The sequence below is a fragment of the Dendropsophus ebraccatus genome, chromosome 1 (assembly GCF_027789765.1).
Source record: "Dendropsophus ebraccatus isolate aDenEbr1 chromosome 1, aDenEbr1.pat, whole genome shotgun sequence".
In the NCBI taxonomy this organism is placed as follows: Eukaryota; Metazoa; Chordata; class Amphibia; order Anura; family Hylidae; genus Dendropsophus; species Dendropsophus ebraccatus.
The window spans coordinates 210,161,746-210,186,559 of NC_091454.1; the positions used below are offsets into that span (position 1 = coordinate 210,161,746).

A 24,814-nucleotide genomic window follows, 5' to 3' on the forward strand; every position below is an offset into this window, starting at 1 on the left:
TCTACACCTGCTCAGGAGTAGGTTTGTGCGCTTGTTGTGCGGCAGACATGGGTCCCGCCAAATTTACAAAAGAGGCAGACGTCTCAAGTATGCCAGTCTTGATAATTGCCCCCTTAGTGACTTAGTAGTCCATGAGGGCAAAGGGTAAAATGGTTGGTGTACGTCCATTTGGGAAAAGGCAGCTGTCTAGTGAGAAGGGAAGGGTCAGTAGGTCAAATGGTGTCTATCCGGGTTATTATGGTTATGTAGAGTCCCATGAAGTAACCACCATCCCTAGAGAAAAGGTTGGGTGGATACTAGTTTGTATATAGTTTCAAGCATCGGAAAATTATATGGATTGTATTGGCAGTAGATTGGCTCATGTCCATGTGGGAGACATCTAGCGATGAATGTTTCAGTAGATATGGGGTAGATGTTTAGGTAGGTTCTTGTAATAAGTGTAGAGGGGAAGAAAGTTAGATAGTTTACCTACTATCCAATACAAAAGACCTGCTGGTAAACTATCCTGAGTGGTATCATGCTCAGGTTCTCTTAGTGGCATGGGTGATCGGCAGTGCTCAATTGGTCCATCCATGATTGGCATATATCTCCTACACCAATATGTTTTAAGAACATGCTGGACCTGTAACACAATCTTCTACCCTCTCCTAGCCACACCAATACTCATTGTTTTTTATTTTTTGCTAATGCCTCTTTTGGCTTCACAGAATCCTACGGAATCTGCCCCTCGAAAGAAAAAGGGCAAAGGTAAAGGTAAAAAGAAGGATAGAAAGGGCAAAAAGAAGAACCAAAAGTCTGTAACAGAACACAACACACAGGTGCACACCACTGTCATAAGTCCAACAGAAGGGATCACTACCTCAGCCGTCACTCAGACAGTCACAGTGCTCATGGTAACCACCCTTCCCACCAAATGTGCCATTCTAGTGCCAAGCTGCTTTGTCATTACCTGGCACCATGACCATGGCTTACATTAATCATTAACAGCGTGACGCCATCAAAGTAATGTCCATTTGTCATTTTTTCATGATATCCAACACTAACATCATCATCTGCTCTAAAATGTAGAGTTTCGAAGGGTTAGAGTTCAGCTGGTGGATCATGGTGGAAGACCTATAAGTATATTAGAAATTGGACTTACCATCTTCCTGGAACTGCTGGTTAAAGCAGTCATGGGGTGTGGTTTCTTCTAAGGGTTACCTCATTGGGACACTTGAGTAGACACTATGGACCTACATTTGTGCCTTGGACTGGATTTGGTATACTCAAAAAGTTGTGTGTAGGAGAACGTAGGCCAGAATTTCCACTATGTAGCCATCAATATGTAAACTGTGCTTAGAGAAGGTCCTCACAGAGGAGGAGCAGAGAGTTACAGAGGAGTAAAGAGAAGCATCTCAAAGAGGAAGAGTAGAGCTACAGTGGAGTAGTGAGATCGTTCTCACTAGGAATGGTTCCCATGGACCAGGAAGTATATATGGCAGGTTCTTGCAACTTGAGTTACAGGACATTGAATAGTGCGTTGATTAGTTGCTAAGATGACTAAGAGAGTCATGTAGGGGATGGACACTGCTATATTTCATGCCTGTGATCTGTAATAGCATGGTTTTGGGGGTCCACCAAGTTCTCTAGGCCAGTGTTGATAGGGTTAGGTGTCTTAATTTAAAAGGGTTGTCCACATTTTGAAGGGAGACAGTGCCACCCTTGTCTATAGGTTGTGTTTGGTGTTGTAGGTCACTCTCATTGAAGTGAACACCAAAAAGTAGTGCAAATCCAGACTCACTAGAAACTGGTCATCTTAGAAGCCAAACAGAAGTGAGGGTAAGGGTAGGACAATTTACCAGCCCCATAATCAACACTACAATAGACTTTTATAAGATATCACAGTGTTGATTGGACATCTGTAAAATACATTACTTTAATGGGGTTGTTTGGGATTAGGAACAGGGCTGCACTGTTCCATGGGGATGTTTAAGGTATTACAGGTCGGGGGTGAACATGAAAAGTAGAGACTGTTAGAAGTAGGTCATTTCGAAGGGTTATTCTGGAGCAGTCAATTTAAGAGTTTATTATTTATTATTATGCCAAATGAGGTTTATAATGTTGCTTTTTCACATCACTTGACATCTGTTTTCCACCCTCTCATCCTGGCACTAACTATTCCAAAAAAGCATGAGAATTCCCATGTCATTCGCCAAAATCCATCTCGTCTCATCTCATCAGTCATGACATCCATTAACTTGTCTGTGCCTCGTATTATAGGCTGGGTCATTTCAGCAAAGGAAAGAAACCATGGGTATCTCCGTAGGGGACCTCTGGGCACCTTGGCAACGACCGGCTGGTGCAAATGTTTCCACCGCTGTAAAATCTGTTGTAATGACAATTTAGAAATGTACAAATAAAAGTAACCATAGTAAAACTAAACAGAGGAACAAGAAGAACCGATGGAAGAGATGAACTCATAATAGTTGGTCCATATAAACGTCCTTCTTGGATTCCAATTATGGGGACATGGGTTCTCCAGAAATTCCAATGTGGGCGAGCTATTAAAGTATCCATTAATCTATGCAGTCAGTAGCTATATACTGTATATACGTTACATCTTAAGATCTGATACAGGATATGATTGGAGAGTATGTCCTTTTATTGGCCAGTCGTTGTGGTGCCCTGATATACTATTATAGAACGTTATTTGGAGATGCCCTAAGAGTAATCTTCTGAAATCGCCCAGCTTTCACTACAAGTATACAAGAAGACTAACTTATGTATATTAAATCACCAAAGACAGAGAAAAGAGAGAGGCCAACAGAAGACCCTGTTCTAGCAGAGTATGAGTTCACGGATTATTTATATACACCTTCTCCTGAGGAAGACATTGCAGTGTCCACCGTGACTGTGAGCCTCAACGCTACTGACTATGACGTAAGTACCCAACTATATGTGCACAAAATATAATGGACCATTGATGGTTTTTTTGTGTAGTTTTTGGATGTTTCTACAATTTTTTATAATATTAAAGAATACAAAGTGGATACATGCCTAAGACCATGGAAAGTTATCCCAGTTTTTCCCTCACTCTCCATATCAACCTGTCATGAGAATTGGGGCCAAGTGGCGAGCCCTCGTATATGAATCTCGAGTCACTTGTAGAAAGTCTATACATTGTAAGTTATTTTTCTCTGGTTGTCCTTATTTAGGAATATGTGACTGGGGAGGAAGATAAAGATAAAGACGATGACTACGAGATCAGACAGTATGATGACGAGGACTATGAGGATAAAGAAGAAAGATATGGCCCGCAAGAGCGTGGACAAGTGGAGACCCAAGAGGCACCTGAGGTATGACTCTTTATCATAACGTTATAATGGTCTATCGCTTTTCCTTTCTTTTTTTCATGTTGTTTTGCTTTTAGAATCCAGATTGTCCAGCTTCAGATCAAGCCCTGGTTAAGCAGTGCTTCCTGTGTTGAAGCAATAGTAGGAAATGCTGTTTGGTCAGGACTGGGCACCATGGGACTGGGAGTAAAGGGTGTTCAGCCCTTGTCTATTTTACCTATAGGTTGTGCTTTGTATTGCTTCTCAGCCTCCTTCATTCACTTTAATAGATATGCAATACAATATCAGACACACCTAATGGACAGCTATAGTCATAGTTTTTTTTTATTATTATTTCTTGACAAGCCCTTTAAATTTAGAAATGGCTACACATTTTACCCATCAAGGCTTAGTCATATTCAACATGGGTGGCAATTCTAGATGCTACATCTTAATAATGTCGAAAAACCTATCCAAATAAAAAAAAACTGCAGTACCATCAATGACCACAAGAAAATATGAAGGCTTTATCTCTATATTGCTATGTATTATTTATTGCCATGAATAAAGGATAGCATATACTATATCATACGTTTTATATATACAATATTTCCCATGTACAGAGGCAATGCCCAATACAGTATCTACTATTGATATCTGGTGGTGCAGCATATAGCACCCAAATAAAGCAAAGAGTAACTTTTCCTTAAGGTGCCAAACTACTAATGTTGCCCAAATGACACTGTTTAATCAGTAACTCAGGGATGTATGTCTATCGATAGGCGAAAGATTGAGGGTGCAAGACACCAGGGTCTACATAGTCCTTGTCAGTAATGGTCCCCTATGTGACTGTATAGGTCATAAAACGCTAGGGCAGACCTGCTTGTCATCTTGTAAGAAACCAAGGAATTTGAGCCCCACTCCTTGTATACACTTATGGAGTCTTATGTCTCTTATTCTTCTTGCTTCCCAGGAAGAGCAGAGTCTAAAAGGAGAGAAGGGAGAACCGTTCATCCTAGAACCTGTGAGTAGATATTAGACTGAAGCCCTAGTATTGCTGTGTCGTTGTATTTATGCCTTCATATGGTTGTTTGCTTGTTACAGGGTTCACAGATCGAGGGTCCTCCAGGATTACCGGGATACTCGGTATGAAATACTCAATACTTAAATGGCACCTGTAATACTGAGGGTGATAGCCTGTATCCCTATGTGAAGTTTATCTTTTATGTTTATATCTAGGGAGAACCAGGGCCAGCCGGACCGCCAGGACCACCAGGACCACCCGGAGATCCTGGTGAGAGGGTAAGCAATGGTTTTCATCTGCGTTTTGTACAAGTGTAATCAGCATTATGTAACTTGTTGCATCTAAGGCCTTATTCACATGCTCTGTAATCCACGACTTTATGGAGCTTGAAATCCCACAATGGACTTGGCAACTCCCCCGGCATCATGAATCAATATGATGCTGGGAGAGCCGGAAGTGTTTAAATTTTCGCCCTGGCACATACAGGAGAAGGTAGAAGTCATGGTGGGTGCCCTATAGGCAATAATCCAACTCATTGGTCACTACATGCGTTCCAGATCTCCGCAATGACAGAGACATGGCAGCTTTTGTAGGCAGTTGAGATCACAATGGACTCGTTTGTTTTTTGCTACCCCAGGCAACTAAGTTGAATCAGGGTTAGGTTGGACCATGGCAGTATAGAAGTAATCGAGCAATCGAGTTTCCTTATAAAATTAATTTCATCTTGTGGTGAAATAAAAACACTGTTACTGCATCCTGGACATAGACATTACCGACAGGTTAAAATTCCTGGTCATAAATAGAGTTTCACGTAACATGATTTGAAGGTGGTGAGCCCACTCCTCCTCGTCTAACTGCCCAGACAGACAAACTAAGGGACCCAGAGGGATGGGGATTGAACTACATTGGACTGGAGCTGAGCCCCCTCTGTCTAAAATTTGTCACAGTAGTAATATAACCCGTCTGTAATGTTTTGTATAAGAGGAAGTAACAATAAAGTAAAGTGGCTAGAATGCTGGATTCTATTTAGGTGGTCCATGGTAGGACCTGCATATCCTCCGGTGGGCCCAGACCAAAAGGGATATCCACAAGTGCTGCACAAGTCTGGTGGTAACTATATGGAAAATCTCTGACCCAACAGGTGTCAAACCTTCGGCCTTCCAGCTGCTGCAAAACTACAATTCCCATAAATTGTAGTTTTGAAGGTTTGACACCAGTGTCCTAAAGTATAGTATGGGATTCCTAAATCTGGTCATACATAAAGGGGGGGGGAAGGCAATAGCTATTTCTCCAAACTCCACCATAAAACTCCACACTTGACCTGGTTGATCATGCACCTTAATTTTAACGTGCAGAAATATCCTCTTGTCTCATATGGGAACAAAGGATCAAGCATGTTAAAGGGGAACTATCAGCAGGTTAGACAATTCGAACCTGCTGATAGCCCCTATTCTGCTGAAGACACTGACAGTGAAAATGTGTCTCTTACCTTCCTTCTCTGCACCGTTCTGATGCAGATAGTTGTGTTTGCGCCATGGTCCATTAAGACCATTATGAGCACTGGAGCATCTGATAGGAGCAATGCCCGCCCCCATATCAACCATACGGCTTGCCCCCGGCTGTCCTGTTCTATTGATTATCATTAGAAAGAGGCGGATAGGCGAGATAGGGGCCAGGGCAGTGCTCCTAATGGTGCCCCAAGGTTCCTAGTGGTTTTACTAGACAATGGAGCAAACAACTAACTACACGGGATCGGTCCAGAGGTAAGAGACATAACTTCATCTTCGGCGTCTCCTGCACAATAGGGAGCTATGAGCTGGTTAGATTAGTTTAACCTACTGATCCTGAGGGGAAATGAGTTCCCCTTTAAAATAAAAAAAATTTTTTTACCCAACACCCGCCATTGGGAAAATCCATACACAAGATTGTTGTCCGCTCATCCAGCTTATTTGGCAGGTTCAGATGACTTGTCTCTTATTGGTGAGCCAATACTAAGGCACAAGAACCTTACCCAAAAATATTTTTCTGTTTAAATTGGTATTTATTTTTATTATTTTTTTCTTTATATTTTTATGTTTTGCCTTAATCAGTTTACCAGACTCTCCATAATAATTACACAATTCCTTTTAGCTTGTAGAAATTTTTTCCCTTACTGTTACAGCCCTTTTGATCCTTTGTTGGTACTACAGGGTCTAGTTCCTTCCGCTCCTCTCTCCATTCTAAATTCTGATGAACAATTCCCATGCAGGTCCTTTTCTTGATGAGCGTCTCGACCAATAGAAAACATGGAATGTTGTTGGTATCAGGGGACTCACTCCACATAAAGCACCAGCTTAGGTTCTGTCATTTAGGAGACCCTGAGAATGGTGGAAAATTTTTACATGTCATACTGTAAATTTGGCTAGACGAACATTTGTATGACAGGTGCATTTCATGTCAGCTCTCTGATACAATAGCACTATTTATTGGGCATAAGTATAACCCGAATATCCCCTCGATGTCTAAACTGAACTCTGCTAAGATGATTCTGTAAGTTGGGAATGTTTTAAATGAATTTCAGATGAATCTATCAAAATGGCGGCTTCTACTAATGGACTTAGTAATGCCGCCACCACTACTAGTAGCCTTACACAGCTGCACATCTCCTGCCTTATCCATCATGTCCCATACTGTACTACTACTACTATTACTGCTGCTACTACTACTATTACTACTACTACTACTACTACATCTACAACTACTACTAGCATTGCAGAGCTGCTCATCTCCTGCTTTGTCAATCATGTTCCATACTGTACTATTACTACTAAACATACACAGCCGCACATCTCCTGCCTTGTCTTTCATGTCCCATAATGTACTATTAACTACTACAAGTACTACACATACACAGCTACACATCTCCTACATTGTCCATCATATTCCATACTGTACTGCTGCTATACTATATAGTATAGTCTACCTTATAGTATACTATATACTATAGTGGGTAGGCCCAACTCTGTGCCCCCATATTGTGTTAGGCCCCTCTTTATGGCCACATATTAGGCCTTTTTGTGAAGCTTCCATATAATATTAGGTTCTTCTCCACAGCTGCCATATAGTACTAGGTCCCTCTGTGCAGCCCCTATATTGTAATAGGCCCCATGTGCACACCCCATGCAGTTGATTGCCCCTCTGTGTATCCCCTATATAGTAATAGGCCCCTCTGTGCAGGTCACATATAGTAGATGGCCCCCTTTGTGCAACCTCTATATAGTAATAGGCCCCTCTGTACATCCCCCATATAGTGATAGGTCCCTCACTGTGCTGCCCCTATCTTCAGCCCCCAAATAATATATGGCCCCTTCTGTGCAGCCCCCAAACAGTAGGTGTCCCCATGGCTTTCTCTGTGCATCCTCCATATAGTAGATGACCACCCTATGTGCATCCTCCATATAGTAGATGGCCCCCTCTGTGCATCCCCCATATTGTAGATGGTCCCCTCTGTACAGTCCCTGTATAGTACATGCCCCCCTCTGTGCAGTCCCCATATAGTAATTAGCCCCCTCTGTGCAGACTCCATATAGTAATTAGCCCCCTCTGTGCAGACTCCATATAGTACATGGCCCCCTCTGTGCAGACCCCATATAGTACATGGCCCCCTCTGTACATTGCCCATTCTGTCACTTCTGACGGACATTCCTCTCTCTTCTGTCTTCTGGCATAGGCAGTCATGATACAGATGCTGCTTGTGACGGAAGTCCCAGCTGCCTGTCAAAGTTGCTCATTCAATTGTGTCTGCTTCGTAAATGCACATACACAATTGAACAGTGCACTCTGGGACAGGTGTCCTGGATTCCTGGGAAGGCACTACAGCAGAGTCCATCATGTTCCATACTGTACTACCAGGGGCATAGCTAAAAAATATATATATATATATATATATATATATATATATATATATATATATATATATATTCAGTGATGACCAAAGAATAAAGTCTCTTGTGTCAGAGCAGAGAGCCAATCACTGCTTGCTCTGTCAGTCCACTGCATTTAACTATAAGGGCCCATTAGGAGCCATTATGGTTAAATACATAGATGCAGGAGCCTTCTGCTTAACCCCTTATGTACTGAAGTGTGTAAGTGACATAAACCTCACCTACATGCTGCAGCACAAAAAAGGGTTAAAAGCAGAAGAGAAGGAGATGGCTAGTGCACTAATAACCCCTGACCTCTGCAGGGCTCAAGAGAACAGAGGTCAGGGGTTATTAGACCAGTGAAGCAGAGATCACCATGTCTTCTGCTTATCAACCCAATTCTATGTTGCAGCATGTAAATGAACTTTGGGTCACTTAAACACAGCAGTACATAAAGGGGTTAAGCAGAAGGACACAGGTTGGCTCTTATCTTCCCTGTGCATCCCCGGGCCCGCCTCCTGCAGGGACCCCATAGCAGCTGCCTACCGTGCCTCTATGGTAGCTCCGCCTATGTGTACTACTGCTACTACTAGCCTTACACAGCCGCACATCTCCTGCCTTGTCCACCACATTCCATACTGTACTGCTGCTGCTAGGAACCCTCCTTAAAGGGAAACTGTCAACCCCCGTGCCGGGGTGACAGGCTCCCGACCTCCGTTAGAGCCCCCTATACTCACCTAATCCCGCCGGGTCCCGCTTCTGGAGATGGTCGGGTCACGGAGATCTCAGCCCGGCGCGCGCGCTCCTCAGATGAGTCCAACGCTCATAGAGAATGACGGAGCGCTGGACTCTCCTGTCATTCTCTATGAGTGTTGGACCCATCAGAGGAGCGTGCGCGCGCCGGGCTTCAGGCGCCGATATCTCCGTGACCCGACCATCTCCGGAAGCGGGACCCGGCGGGATCACGTGAGTATAAGGTCCTCTTTAAACAGAATAAATATAAAAATTCAAAACCTAGTAGACCTCGGATTTTAATTCACAACTTTCCAGGAGAATTGGGACATTATGATTTGGACCTGACCCAATGCCAAAATTCTAAAGAATTTGACCAGAAACTAATTTTGGCAATGTGCAGTCCTGACCCTACAGAATGGAGGCACGGAGGCTTTACAGAATACCTGGAGCCACACAACACCTCGAAGGCTGAAATCTAATCCTCGTGTTTCCCATACACTGGCCCTATTTGAACTGATACCATTGTATCACATGTATATCAATAGTCATACTAATGACCTGGCAAGGATAAGCGCTCTAACAACTGATATATGACTTTCAGCTGAGAGATAGGAATCTGCCGGGTGACGTTATGTAACGTGAGCTATTGTGAGCTCTTTTATCCTTCGCCTGTTTATTTGCCCTCCAGGGCGAACCACTGTCAACAAGTCCCTACAAGACGCATGTCCTCCTCAATACCGTCTCCGTGACTGACATCTCTCCTTGTTCTTTTCTAGGGTCCTCCAGGACGGCCGGGTCTCAATGGAGCTGATGGTATTCCGGGTCCTCCTGGAAACACAGTGATGCTTCCTGTGAGTAGACACGTTTCCGATGGGATTCTGGATAATTGAACGTCTTGTTTTTCAGGCATTTGGAAGATCTTTTTTTTTATTTTAAAGAAGAAGAGTGACTCATCTCCCTCGACCTGGTGAATCATCACGCGGAGATTATATGATCGTCAGATCAATTATATGATTGACCTCCATTGGGACATTATGCAGGACATGTAGAATATTTTAGGATAAATGATGTCTTCTCAAAATCTTGTTGCAATTAAAATGCTCTTAAATGTGTTCATGGGAAACATGAAGGCAACCGGGACACAACACATGTCTTCAATGCATCTTACAGCTGGTAACTAGTCCACTGAAATGTCAGTCAGGGGCGAGTAAAGGCTGAGACAATTTGATATTTAGGGTATGTGTTGCCTTCCATCTTTTATCTTACCTGGACATAGAAGAGAAGTGGTGGCCCGAATTGGTGGACCAAGGACAGTAGCCCGTCCCCAGGGCACCAAACTGCCTTATTTGCAGTTGCATATTATATAAAGGATAAAATATGAGGATAAAGGTAAGAAAATTAGTTTATAGTCCTTAGTTCTCAGCATCCTGTACAGTATGGAAACATGTTAACGGCTAACTAACAGCAGGTTAGAAGACTCTAAGGGTCCTATTACACGGGCGTGGGGGCCTGATGAATATTGTAAACGAGTGCCGATCTGCCAGAACGGTGCTCGTTTACTGGGCCTATTACACGACCTGATAATCGTTTAGCAAGGGCTGCATGGACATCGTTACCGATGTCCTTGCAGCCCTTGCCCAACCAGTATAAATTACCAATACTTGCTCCAGAGCTCCTCCTGCGCATTACAGCTGATCACTCAGAGTGCTAGGAATGTAGGGAAACTTAAAGCCCTATTTTAGCTCATCCCCTTTTCTCCTCTTTGCTTTTAATGTATAGTTCCAGTTTGGAGGAGACTCTAGAGGACAGACGGTGTCATTTCAAGAAGCTCAGGCACAGTCAATCTTGCAGCAGGCAAAGGTGGGGTAATGAACGGATTCATGGAAAGGGGTCTTCATTTCAAAAAGGAAATGGCCATTAAAATGTATGAATTATTATTTCCATTTTTAGTTGGCCATGAAAGGTCCACCTGGACCAGTGGGTTTGACAGGAAGACCTGGTCCTCTTGTAAGTATGATTGGAAAAACTTTTACAATGTGACATAAACCTTTTCAACCATTGGGATTCAACCATTGGGTTTCTGTCTGATATTTTTAGGGGCCTTCTGGGCCTCCAGGTCTAAAGGGTGATTATGGAGACGCAGGACCTTCGGTAAGTTCTTATATCCTCTACTGAATAAAAAATTTTTTCAAGATAGAAGGCAACTAGTGTCTATGTTATCCTGTGGGGTGAACGGATAGACTCCATGTGGGAGATGTACGAACGGTCTGCCCCTTGTGTATGCCAGAGAGAAGGCGCAGGTTTCCCCTTCTCCTTGTATTACTTGCTTGCCTGATGGGTGGGCGGGGGAGTGGCAAGGCAGGGAGGAGGCGTAAATCATGGCAGAGATCTAAGAGCAGGTGTAGATTTCTGCCCCCGCCATATGGAAGGTGCAGGTTAGACTGGCGGGGTATTTGGGGGTGGGGCCTAATTTAATGCTCCCACCATGTGTTGCTTTTGCATTATGCTTACAGTGGCTACTATCAAACACAAGTATAGATTTTAAGATTTTCTGCCATTTTACTGTCACATAGACATATCAAAAGTTTTGATCAACCTCAGTGCTGAGACCCACACGATCTTCAGATATAGCTAGGAGAAGCACATGGCAGTGAACTTTACTCCTTAGCTCGGAGCTCAATCCAACTGATTGCAGGAGATGGGACTGAGTGCAGAGCCAGGGAGGGAAACATGTTGACACACACTTCAGGATTATCCAGAGATTGGTGGGGGGTCCCAAAACTAGGACCCATTACAAAGGATCAAGCATGCTAAAATTCAGTACTCTCAAACCCAACCCCCCACCCCAAAAAATCGATGTAGAAAGACCTCCATAATATTTATCAAAGGTGTTTTAACTAGAACTATACTTACCTCTTGTTCTTGTTTCTCTTTTCATCTTTTTACATCTTGATACTTTTCTACTTCTTCTTTTCGTAGGGTCCTCGTGGTTTTCAAGGTATTCTGGGGCCTCCTGGAAAGATTGGCAAAAGAGTAAGTTATAATTGTAAATGCACAATTTCCTATAATTTTACTTTCCCCTTTCCTTTTCCCCTCATATTCACGCTACTATGTAAGTAACCATTTACATTTCACAGGGACGTGGAGGGGCAGATGGTGGCCGTGGTGTGCCTGGAGAGACGGGAATAAAGGTTGGTGAAAGACCCTTTAATCTCCTTGATAAATAGATTAGCCACAATATATGTATTTCAAATCCCATCCCATCAGTGTTTCTTAACTCAAGAACATCCAACACGTCATGTCTTCAAGATTTCTAAGGTGTTCCTTGCGTGGGAGTCATGACCTCTTGGGTGGACTTGATGACATACCGTAACTAATATAAATGGTACCATCTGTGAATGAAGACATGCATAGCTACTCTCTACTTTAAGATACATATGGATAGTGGCTGCATGCTTACCTGGCTGACCAATGGTCATGTGGCAACCTTTCTCTTCACATAACTATGTAAAATATCCGCTAACTTTTTGTTTCCTTCAAATAGTCAACCAAAGAGAAAGGACAATTGGCTATACCTCGTCCTCTTAGGGTACCGCGTGGTCAACCCATTGTAAATAAATGTAATTCATGACCACCAGGAATAAGCTTAACTGAGCTAATAAAAGACACTTCTGATGATATTTTTGTCATCTTTTATTATTCATGACCTTCTTTCATGGTCCGAATCTTAAATAATATTTGATCCATCAATAGTTACCTTAGGATTTCACACGTCAACAGCACCCGATATGGATACACCTATAAACTCCTATATATAAGTATACTTTGAATTTATGGTTGTGTTTTCTTCAGGGCGATCGTGGTTTCGATGGCTTGCCCGGACTTCCAGGAGAGAAAGGTCACCGGGTAAGTATAAATTTCATTATCTGGAGATAACAATCAGGATATGACTGCTTATGAGGCTGCTGGAACTATAAAGTTCAGGTTTTTACAGACTGACTAATTTTTATTTTCTACCACAGGGAGATCTAGGAGGTCCAGGCCCAGCTGGTCCACCTGGAAATAAAGGTGAAAAGGTAAAATCTTGACAAAGCAGAATCTTATCTCTCCGCATTTTTTTTATTGTGCAAGGTAGCCCTTATCCAGAGGAGAGCTTGCTCTCCCATTGGAAATAGCATATTTGCTAGTTGTTGAGAAGCCTTGAAGTCTTTAAAAAGCCTTGAAACATGACTGGGAAATAATAGCCAAGCCAGAATCTCTCCCAGAAGGACGAGTTACCCATCTGTAGACAGCTGCTCCAGGGTTCTTGTCCCTCTTCAGTGGCTTGTAGACTAGGACTAGAATGGCTAAACTTTCTCCATGAGGAGACCGCCAAAAGGCATGTGAAATTTTATAGACCATGTCATGTTCCATGGGTTGTGTAGGTGGAGGTATACCTTAACTTTTTACAGAAAGCCATTGAAAAACTTTGGACAGATATCTTATACCTTTCTATTATTCTTAAGCTGGTCCTTAGACTTGAGCAAATCTACAGTAAAAGTCTTCGGACTCACACTTTTCATCAGATGACAAGATGGCACACCATCTTTAAACATGAGATAGGGGGCCAGTCCTATCACTATTAGCAAAGCAGGACTACTTATCGTATGTGTATGGCCAGCTCTTACACTTCATGACCAATAACTCATAAAACATGACCAAAAACTCATATACAACAACTGTATAAGTTGGTTTCTATAAGTATGGTTTCTATTTCCTAGGGTTCTGATGGACCTTCTGGACCTGCAGGTTCCCCTGGGGAGGCAGTAAGTAGTTTCTCTTTTTTTTTTTTTCCATTCAAACTTCTGTTATCATGAATGGGTCCAAGTTCTTGCTCTAATGTGGTAGTCTACTGTAGATCTATGTCAAACGAAGAAGTATTAAGGGAGATGTATTCCTTCTTCCTCCTCTTTGTAGGGTGAACGTGGCTTGGTGGGTCCCAGGGGACCCCCTGGCCCACCAGGTCAGCAGGGTGTGAACGGCATTGATGGTGCTCCAGGACCAAAAGGAAACCAAGTATGTAACAGTCTGGATTATAAAATACATAATTGTCGAGTTTATATTGTATTCTTACTGAATATTTTCTTCTTTAACAGGGTATTCAAGGAGAAGCTGGGCCGAATGGGCAACAAGGAAACCCAGGACCTCACGTAAGTGGTAAAATAGTTATATATACAGAAAAATAGGGTAGGTTGCTCAAATAAAATTAGTTTGAGGTAATAAAACATTATCATTTTAGGGATTGCCAGGACCTCAAGGTCACATTGGAATGCCAGGAGAGAAGGTAAGTCACGATCATGTGTTTGCATGCGGGAATGCCAAATTCTTTGCCAGTCGATTATAAACAGGCATGAACACGCTCACTGCCAATAATCGGTCTTGTGTAATAAGTCCAGTGATTACGTGACTAACAAGAAATCTCTTGTTCATCAGCTGATTGGATCTTTTATGCAGACTTTAAAGTCATTGTTAAAGGAGAAGTCCGGCAAAAATTTTTATTAAAGTATTGTATTGCCCCTCAAAAGTTATACAGTTCAATGATATACACTTATTACGGGAAATGCAAATAAAGTGTTTTTTTTCCCTGCACTTACAACTGCATCAAGGCTTCACTTCCTGGATAACATGATGATGTCACTTCCTGGATAACATGGTGATGTCACTTCCTGGATGACATGGTGATGTCACTTCCTGGATAACATGGTGATGTCACTTCCTGGATAACATGGTGATGTCACTTCCTGGATAACATGGTGATGTCACTTCCTGGATAACATGGTGATGTCACGTCCTGGATGACATGGTGATGTCACGTCCTGGATAACATGGTGATGTCACTTCCTGGATAACATGGTGATGTCACCACCCGACTCTCAGAGCTGTGCGGGCTGTGGCTGCTGGAGAGGATGATGGCAGAGGGATGCTCAGTGTCCCTCCAGTGCCCTGTGTCCCTCAGTGCCCCCCTGCTATCATCCTCTCCAGCAGCCACAGCCCGCACAGCTCTGGGAGTCGGGTCGTGACATCACCATTTTATCCAGGAAGTGAAGCCTTGATGCAGTAGTAAGTACAGGGGAAAAAGCATTTCCTGTAATAAGTGTATATTGGTGATTTGTATAACTTTTGGGGGGCATACAATACTTTAATAAAAATTTTTGCCGGACTTTAAGGCCCTATTACACCAAATGATTATCGGCTGTACTTAGCGAGATTACTGAACGATCTAAGCCCCTCCAGGAAGCCCCTCCCGCCACCCACTCACTGTCTGTGCATGTGATAGCACAGACAGCCAACAGCGTGGGAGGAGAAAGCGAGTGCTGACCTGAATATCGCTATGTATAATAGGGACTTTAGTCAACTGCACATCATCTTGTGTAAACGGGAATGTGCAGCCAACTATGATGACGTTAACAGGTTAACCAGTTATACGGATAAGAGCTATACCGTATAATGTCCAATCCCATTATACAGAACTAAGCGTTCAAGCACCACAGATTCCATTAACTAACCAACCAACATTACCATTACCACCATTACTAGCATTACCACCATGTCATAGCTTTGCTACGTAACCTCTTCCACTTTCTTGTCAAATCAAATTTGCTCCAAGTTTTACAAAAAAACTTTTTGTGATTCCCTTCAAGTGAATCTCTGGAGAATCAGTGACTACTGCCAAGAACAGGAGTCCCTACTCCTGTACTTACTTAGCAACAGGAATATTTTGTATGCCTGCTGCTCAGTTCCGATTTATTGGGCAGTGTGCCCAGAATCAGTGACCTTGTATTGATCAGAGATAAGTCGCAATGCTGAAGGCATTAGCACTTACATTCTAACAATCACTGGATTGGGTGCTCTGCCCCTGGCCTAGTAAGCATTCACTAAGTCTCCTTCTCTGTAAATAGCTTAAAGTGACTCTGTACCCACAATCTGACCCCCCCCCCCTAACCACTTGTACCTTCGGATAGCTGCTTTTAATCCAAGATCTGTCCTGCAGTCCATTTGGCAGGTGATGCAGTTATTGTCATAAAAAACTACTTTCAAAATTGTAGCCCTGTGCCCTACGGGCGTATCTGTGCCCTAACTTTGCACCACCCCTCCGTCCCTCCTCCCCACCCTCCTCATCATTAGGAATGCCACTGGAACATTTACTCCTGTTTTAACATTGCACAGGTGTCTTAACGATCCAGCCCATTTGCTGTGGTAACACAGGTGGTGAATAGGAGGCAATCTGCCTGGAGCATTCCTAATGATGAGGAGGGTGGGGAGGAGGGACGGAGGGGGTGGTGCAAAGTTAGGTTACAGATATGTCCGTAGGGCACGGGGCTGCAATTTTAAAAGTAATTTTTTATGACAATAACTACATCACCTCCCAAACGGACCGTGGGACAGATCTTGGATTAAAAGCAGCTCTCCGAAGGTACAAGTGGTTTGGGGGGAGGGGGGGGTGTCAAATTGTGGGTACAGAGTCGCTTTAAATGGAACCCTTGGGTAGGGTGCCAAGAAAACAACATAGAGTAGCAGGGAATTCTGTCATTTTGACAGGAGTCTCTGCTCCTCCACAGTGCGCTATTAATCCCTGCTTACAGCCTGTCCCAATAAGACAAGGTAGCCATGCATTGCCCAAGAGTGGCGATGCATGGCCACCTTACACTCGAAGAATCGAATTGGCCATTGAATAAAAAACAAATACCTTATGACCATAATGGACATAATATATTAGGTACAAAGTCCACATAGCTGTGATAATATGTAGTAAGTATTATGTTCTTCAAGCTCAGGTAACTAGATTTATGTTGTGTTGATCTAAAAAAAAGTTGACTGAAACCATAATGTGGTAAATATTTCCTCTATGCTTATTTGTCCCGATTCCTTCCTTGTGATAAACCAATATTATAACTGATTATATATTGTAGTTAGTCTCTCATCTGATCCTTACATAGGATATATACATTGGGAGGGAGCACCTTCCCTTATACAACAATGCCACCAAAACCTTTTCATTTGTAGGGTAAAAAAAATCCCCTTTGATACCTTTACATACATGACCCAATCCTTGAGCAGAGACTGGCAAGTATTGACTAGAGATACATAGTTTCATTTCATATGAATTTCACAGTTACAGTCTGAACTTTTTGTAAATCGTTTTGGTCTATTTGCCCATGTAGAGCCTGTGCTTCTCTACATGGATCAGCATGGTGGTAAGCACCAAGGGTGTATGCTTCTTAGCTTGCACAGCAAAACCGTGAGAAGAAAGATGAGGGCACTCACCGCATGTGTGATCTTCTTATTTATTTCATCTCTTTACGTGCGAAAACTTACAGGGCAAACTGGGCTTAGCGTGGACGCCAGACACCCACCGAGTCGGGTAACAGCTGTTTCACGCGCATGCGCGCTTCTACAGAAGCGGTCTGTAGAAGCGCGCATGCGCGTGAAACAGCTGTTACCCGACTCGGTGGGTGTCTGGCGTCCACGCTAAGCCCAGTTTGCCCTGTAAGTTTTCGCACGTAAAGAGATGAAATAAATAAGAAGATCACACATGCGGTGAGTGCCCTCATCTTTCTTCTCACGGTTTTGCTGAATAAGAGATGTCTTTATTCGTAGTGAGCACCAACCAGTGATCAGTGATCCGTCTCAGTCCGTCCGTGGGACCCATTAGTGTGGAGGCCTAGGTTCGGCAGTGCCGGTAGCTACTGTTCTATCTAGAGCTTCTTAGCTTGCACTCACTATATTTGCTGCTTGGGCTCCATGAATGTCCATCATTCAGTCTACTGTAGAGGTGAAGGGACTCCTTTCTTTGACAGGAGTCCTTGCTCCTATATATACTTTATATGGGCTATTGAGGCACTTCCAAAATAAAATCTTAATTGAATCTGCGTACCGTAGAGCAGTGGGGACTTTTACAGTTGTCGTTGATCCTCCACATACTTTACATGGGCAATTTGGGCACTTCCGACATCAAAGTCAAAATTTATTCTGACCTAGGGCTGATGTGTAGGTTATTACCAAATATATTGATTTCCACTAAAAAGATATAACCATTGTCTGTATCTCTTTGTCCAGGGTCCTCCAGGAAAGCAGGGAATAGCCGGCCTGGCCGGGTCTGATGGGCCTCCGGTGAGTAGTGTTCTGAGCTTTGTATTATACAGCTCAATAAAGAACTTCAACCATTCACAGATACAACTACATACCATGCATATATTATAAAGAATTAATATCATCACCTAACCTTATCAAGTCTCTTACATTTCCCAAAATCATGTAACCTAGTCATGCGGATGTTGATAGGCGCCCAACTTGAACAAAGGAACTATACCCTGAACTATCAATACAGAGGCGTCGCAATCCTTTGACCTAGTTTAAGCTTGAAGTTTTTCGGTTAGTCATGAACTGTGATGACTGGACGTAAGAATGCAATGAAGACACAGTTTTCATGTCTAGGAGACTTAATTTTGGAACGGGCACAGGCGCACACCCAAGATGATATCATAGGGATATTTTAATCAGAACATAGGAATCGGCCTGTTACCATTTGGCACTAGTAAAGACTTTATTCATCATCAGTAGAAACAAAAATAACATATGAGGTCCAAAGTTCCCGCAATGGGCTGAACAAAATACCTCTGGTAATATTATATAAGTAATGTAGGCCGGACAGATTTAATCTACTAGCTATATGTTGACATGTTGATCCAGAAGAAGAAGGATAAAAATTATATATACCTTAGATATTTGCCCCTTCCATCTTCCTAGTTGTATTTTTATTGTGTATTCTCCCATCACATCTCAGAGCCTTACTTCCAGGGTATATGTTAAGAGTATTCTACAACATAAACCACCCATTCATGGGGTCTTTACTTATTGCTCACTAACATTGCTTAGGTGCCCAGGATATTGTTTTTCATGGAACAAATACATTTTTTTTGTTTTACACATGAAGAGAACCAGAGATACAAGGCTTAATCCCGTAACAAAAATATGCAATTTTTTGTTGTATGCCTCTGGAAAGAGCAGTTTTCTACAATTTCCTATACAGTAAAAAAAAAAAAAAAAAGTATGATGATTGAAAATAAGCAAAACTGGAGCATGCTCGAGACTGATCATTTCGCATTTGAATACTGGTGACTGAATGAGTTGGATGCAGCCCTAGAGAGTCTGGGAAAACATAGATACAGCCATAGGCCATAGGCTAAATCCATGTTTTCCCAGACTCCCTAGGGCTGCATTCAACGTTATTCAAATGCCTAACTATTGGACTTCAGCATGCTCGCGCTCATCTCCAATGATAATGCAAACCAACTGTTTGCCCAGTCCATTGGGTAAATGGAAGCCTACAGATACATCTGGCATCTAGGTTGGAAGCTCTTTAAAGGAGTACTCCAGAGAGAGTTTTATATATATATATATATATATATATATATTCGTACGAACCTGAGCCCTCGGTAATGATTCCCGCTGTCTGCCCGCTCCGTGGAGCGGGCGGATCCAGCGGGAGGACCGCCTGGAAAACTGGGATACAGCCATAGCCATAGGCTGTATCCCAGTTTTCCAGGCGTTACTCCCGCTGGAAAGACAGCGGGAATCTGCTGCCGAGCGTTCGGGTTCATACAAACCCGAACCTCGGCAGGCTCGGACCATCGGTAATATATATATATATATATATATATATATATATATATACACATTGCATTGTTATAAATTTATATTTTTTGTACATGCGACAATTTAACCATTAATCATGTTATTTTTGCCTGTTCTTAGGGACATCCCGGTAGAGAAGGACCTGCTGGAGAGAAGGGTGTTCAAGTGAGTGCATGAAATGAAATAAAATTAGATTAGGAAATTTCAACATAAAACATCTCAAACTATAAGATGAAATATATCATAACATGCTCCAACTCATTCAAGGGAATGTCATATTGGAAAATGATCTATTGTTTAAATTATCTTTTAGGTTAAATAGACTTTTTTAAATAAAATAGAATTTTTTGTCATGTTCATCCTAATTTTCTATTTTACTGTCGACATTAAAAAATAATAATGAAATCTTGCAGTTTTCATTATCACCACTGGGCCTAAAACTACTTCCTGTTCTGTATGTGATGATAAGGAGGAGGCTGCTGTAAAGTAATCTGTACAGCATTACAGTAAAAGGTGACGCCAGTCACAGCTCAGCCTCCCCTTCCCTGTCAAATGACCACTTCAAAAATCATAGACTATGTTCAGTAATGTTTTCCATTCTGGTCAATGGGACAGATCTTATCCATTGTTGTCTATGCCCACGGGGCCTCCTTTAAAACATGTCACTAAATGCTGATTTCTAATCAGTTTACTTTAGTTAGTTTTTGCCTACACAACCATCACAGAGTCCCAGGTAAAAATTGTTAGATATTTTTGAACAGTCAATATAAACTAACCTTTCCCAAGAAAAGGGGGTGTGGAGACCTAAACATAGTCTGAAAATACTAAAGTACAATAAAAACATGTATATTTATATGATATTTAGGTTGAGCCCTACCCCGTGTAGTAAATCAAGAAACAAGAGGTCTTTTTTGCATGTATTACTTAGTGTTTTCCTTTTTTGTATCAGGGTGTTCCTGGATCACCTGGTCCTATTGGATACCCTGGAACCCGTGGTGTGAAGGTAAGAATTACAACTAAGAATTAACTATAATATTGTAAGTAATGTCATATAGTTACTTTGAAGTACTTAGGGGTGGGTGTATCATATGTGCATCGGGCTGCACTGACAGTAAGCAATTCGCTCTTTGTCAACTGGTTGTTGGAGAAGAAGTGGCCCATGAACTGTTCTGCAGATGGGTTCTATGCTGTCTATGTGCACCTTTGGCAGTTCTGAAGCTGTACAGTAGTAATCCTAGCAGACTTGGAACATCTAATGGAAATGTATAGTTAGTACTAAATTATTATCATGAAATAGGAGTCATCTATCCCTTATCAAAGACGTGTGGGAAAACAGTCAACAGATCAAGGCCAGAAAACAATAATGAGATATACATTTTGAATGCAGGATCACTTAGACATCATGCATGCATTTAGTAGGGCTGGTTTGACCCTGAACAATTATTAAGGTGTAATTTTTACTAACCGTAAATCCTCTTTCCTTTAGTCCACAGCAGCAGCACATATATTCACCATTGGTGCTGCTGCTTGGGATGCTAAGGAAAGTGTAATTTTTACTCATTGTAAATAGTCTTTCCTTTAGTCCAAAGCAGCATCACCAATGTTGTATGTATGTGCTGCTGCTTGGGGCACTAAGGAAAAGCTATTTTCATCCTGTAATTTTTAGAAAAATATTGCTAAATTGCTCTTATTGACTTATTTTCCAGGGAGCATATGGGGTGAGAGGGCCAAAAGGAAGCAAAGGTGAAAAGGTAAGTGGGGAAAATTAGATGTATGATGATTAACCAACATGGATTCAGTTCTCTATAGCTGCCTATGCTCACCCTCTACTTTTTTGTTTTACAGGGAGAAGATGGATTTCCAGGTGGCAAAGGAGATATGGGAATCAAAGGAGACAGGGTAAGACTAATGGAGAGTGGTCAGCGGTTGTCATTAGTTTGGCCAAGTATCATGGAAGCCGTCTATATGGCCTACAACACCATAGTTTATTGGTCATGATGCATAGAAGATCCTCAAGGTACTTTGGACAGCAATCCTTTACTTAGAGATTATACACAAAAACCTCATACCTATGGTCATAGACAGAGGGTCAGACCAACCCAACAGAGTAACAGAGGAACCAGGCTTTGACATATTAAGGCCTGAAAGGTTCAGAAGACAACTCCATTGCACGACACAAAGGTGATATGCACATATTGTATATACATCAATGGTGGACCTCTGACTCATATTCCAAGGGGAGCCCAAGGATCCCCATTCTAATGAAAGAAACCAGTGTTCTAGGAAAGAAAAAAACCATAACAATTGTGTTCTGCCGTGATGGACCTTAAATGGGCACTGTCACTATCACTAAACAATGTTAAATCAGCAGGGGAGGTGATATATTACATCTTTGCAATTTACTTGCTGTATTCCCCCCCCCCCCCCTTTTATATGAAATACAGTGCTATACATTCGGACACTAGGTGTCTTCTCACCTACTGGAAAACTGCAGTCCAGGCTCCATCACTAAGGCCATTTGACCTTTAGTAACAGCAAAAAAAAAAAAAGACCAAATGCAGGAAGTGATGTCAGTTGGCCCAGTGAACATACCTACTGATTGGTCAGCAGCTGTGCATGCCCCGCCCACCAAGTGATATGCAGAAGCATGAGCAGCATGATGGGGCCCTAAATGGATCACTGGAGCTGTGAAATTATAATCTAAAAGAACAGCATACATAATACAAGCATTATCAATATATTTGCTGGGGGGTGGTATTTTTTATATACCATGACAGGTACACTTTAAGCTAAAATTAATGAGTGTGAAGACCTCTTTGATGGAGAAATAAATAATTAGAGAGGATTATTGACAGATTACACAAATGTCAATTATGTTCATCATTGTATTATGCTAGGGTGACCCAGGAATTTTAGGGGTGCGTGGAGAAGATGGCCCTGAAGGACCAAAGGGACAAGCTGGACCCATGGGAGATATAGGAGCTTCTGGAATTCCTGGAGAGAAGGTTGGTTATTATTATTATTATTTTTTTTTTATTCCTGCTCTAGAACTGTGAGCCCTGGATAGGGCCTAAGTTATATAACATCAATTGAATATTTAGTGGACCACATTTACTATGGCTGTTGTCTCACAAATTTGCCTCCAGAGGCCCCAAAATTGTGGTGCACAGCAATTGAGTATACATGGAGTGTGCCTTGTTTAATAAGGGGGTGTGGCTACTTAGAGAAAATTTGTGGCGTGGGAAGGAAGAGGCGTGGCTTAATTGTGATGCATCAAAGAGTGCAAAAATTTTGGGACACTACTTTTGCTTAAAGTAAGCCAGCCAATAGTTGGTCTAGACAGTGCAAATTCACTTTAAGGCACTGATTTACAACTTGTAGCTCTCCATCTATTGCAGAACTACGATTCCTACCTTGCCCTGACAGCTTGTTGGTTTAAATGCCATATGCTGGCTACCACAACTAAAAGAGATTATTTGATTTTTGGTCATATGTGTCTAATTCGGTAATCCTAAGGCTCACTGATCTTTTTCAGTTGGTGGATTCTACAATGACATAATTTTATACTCACAATACACATATCCCCCAGTATCTGGTTGTTATTTTCAGCATCCTCTGCATTTTCTATCTCCAGGGAAAACTTGGAGTTCCAGGTCTGCCAGGATATCCTGGACGCCAAGGAGCAAAGGTAAGAGTGCATGTTTAGTCACGGACAGTAATATGGAGGTTGAACTTTGCTTACCTAGTTATTTAGGGCATGGCATTCATTTGCTATCTTCTCCTTGCAGGGGTCAGTAGGATTTGCTGGACCATTGGGTTTGGTTGGAGAGAAAGGCAAGCGGGTAAGTATTAAATAAATCTTAAATGGAAATACTTAAGGATTTTCACCATAAAGATGGCCATGCACCTTGAACAGCTGCCAGCCAATGGCTATTCCATCTGGTTTCCTATGCTTGGCTTTGTCAAATGTGTATGTGCTTTCAATAGGAACAGCTTATTTTTTGGAATAACGATGGGATGAGGCATTAAAACTTAACAAGCATGATCCTTCTTTTGCCAACATCTTCCATCACATGTGATAGTCAACTGGTCCCAATGAATTTGTCAGGATTGGTCAGATATACACTAACGTGGCAGCCTTAGCTCTATACGTAGTAAGGAGTTGCTCCTGCATTCTTATTTGTCCAGACCTACTAGTCAGAGGTGTCAAACTCAGGCCCTCCAGGTGTTACAAAACTACAATTCCCATCATGCCTGATGGGAATTGTAGTTTTGTACTAGATCAACAATTACCTTCTGAGGATCAATAAAACCCACGTGCGATTTAATGGACTTCATTAGCTGCATATAAAGGCTTAGAATGACTCCCGTAAGAGCCCTATGTCTAAGGAGTCAAGAAGACGGAGCCTTTTTTATGATTACATTAATGGCACTTTGAATGGCCACATTTGGTGGGGGTAATTTTGGTGACTTGATCAGGCAGGATTGCTTTAAAATAAATGTTAGGTACTAATCCTTGTCAATGTCTAAGATGGTGCTATATGGAGCATGATGTTATACCTATTTTAAGCACTTTAGTGTTATATATCTCTGAAAAGATAACAACTTATATAAGTATTTCATAGATAATATATTGAACTCTGTTGTTCTTCCATTTAGGGAAGAGGTGGCCAACCTGGACAAGCTGGCACACGTGGTCCCTCGGTAAGAGCATTGCCTTTTGATCTATCAGAAGCGTGTTATTACATCATTTGTCATTCTCATATATACTATACACAATATGGCGGCTCAATGCCCCCTTTTTGCTCTCTCCACTTATAAATCTTGAATTATGACGTACTTTGATGTTTCTTTAGGGAACCAGAGGAGAAAGAGGTCAAAGAGGACCAACTGGGAAGCCTGGTCTGAAGGTAAGGGATCCTCCAGCTTGTCTTAGTCCCTGCAATCCAGAGTTAAAGCCAGAGTATATTTGTTCAACGTCAACTTGTCTGCAAGGATTTATCACATAAAATAGAGATGAGCAGGTTTCTCAAAATCGATTTTGAGTTCAATTTGGTCAAATTGGCTGATGGATTCAATTTGGACTGAATAAACTTGGTCTAAATAGAAATAACCCCAATTGCCCTAAAAAGCCATGTTTGAACTGTATCAAACTGTATTCAAGTTCT

General features: G+C 42.0%; 1 protein-coding gene and 1 long non-coding RNA gene across 2 annotated transcripts in view; one reads left to right on the forward strand and one right to left on the reverse strand.

Moving 5' to 3' along the window:
• COL5A3 (collagen type V alpha 3 chain) overlaps window positions 1-24,814 on the forward strand; it is a 129,673-nt gene that overhangs the window by 85,023 nt on the left and 19,836 nt on the right. The window contains exons 6-33 of the mRNA XM_069946380.1: window positions 708-893; window positions 2,782-2,919; window positions 3,195-3,335; window positions 4,285-4,335; window positions 4,416-4,457; window positions 4,551-4,613; window positions 9,749-9,823; window positions 10,752-10,832; window positions 10,923-10,979; window positions 11,070-11,123; window positions 11,952-12,005; window positions 12,110-12,163; window positions 12,825-12,878; window positions 12,995-13,048; window positions 13,733-13,777; window positions 13,929-14,027; window positions 14,108-14,161; window positions 14,251-14,295; window positions 18,069-18,122; window positions 19,767-19,811; window positions 20,596-20,649; window positions 21,353-21,397; window positions 21,492-21,545; window positions 22,544-22,651; window positions 23,281-23,334; window positions 23,435-23,488; window positions 24,306-24,350; window positions 24,503-24,556. Coding sequence (XP_069802481.1) covers window positions 708-893; window positions 2,782-2,919; window positions 3,195-3,335; window positions 4,285-4,335; window positions 4,416-4,457; window positions 4,551-4,613; window positions 9,749-9,823; window positions 10,752-10,832; window positions 10,923-10,979; window positions 11,070-11,123; window positions 11,952-12,005; window positions 12,110-12,163; window positions 12,825-12,878; window positions 12,995-13,048; window positions 13,733-13,777; window positions 13,929-14,027; window positions 14,108-14,161; window positions 14,251-14,295; window positions 18,069-18,122; window positions 19,767-19,811; window positions 20,596-20,649; window positions 21,353-21,397; window positions 21,492-21,545; window positions 22,544-22,651; window positions 23,281-23,334; window positions 23,435-23,488; window positions 24,306-24,350; window positions 24,503-24,556 — 1,914 coding nt within the window. The remainder of the gene's footprint in view (window positions 1-707; window positions 894-2,781; window positions 2,920-3,194; window positions 3,336-4,284; window positions 4,336-4,415; window positions 4,458-4,550; window positions 4,614-9,748; window positions 9,824-10,751; window positions 10,833-10,922; window positions 10,980-11,069; window positions 11,124-11,951; window positions 12,006-12,109; window positions 12,164-12,824; window positions 12,879-12,994; window positions 13,049-13,732; window positions 13,778-13,928; window positions 14,028-14,107; window positions 14,162-14,250; window positions 14,296-18,068; window positions 18,123-19,766; window positions 19,812-20,595; window positions 20,650-21,352; window positions 21,398-21,491; window positions 21,546-22,543; window positions 22,652-23,280; window positions 23,335-23,434; window positions 23,489-24,305; window positions 24,351-24,502; window positions 24,557-24,814) is intronic.
• The window catches only part of LOC138768236 (uncharacterized), a 77,609-nt gene continuing 59,215 nt past the window's right edge, over window positions 6,421-24,814 (reverse strand). Inside the window, exons 4-5 of the long non-coding RNA XR_011358967.1 lie at window positions 11,886-11,985; window positions 6,421-6,692 (exon numbers count right to left, since the gene is read on the reverse strand). This is a non-coding gene — a long non-coding RNA (uncharacterized lncRNA). The remainder of the gene's footprint in view (window positions 6,693-11,885; window positions 11,986-24,814) is intronic.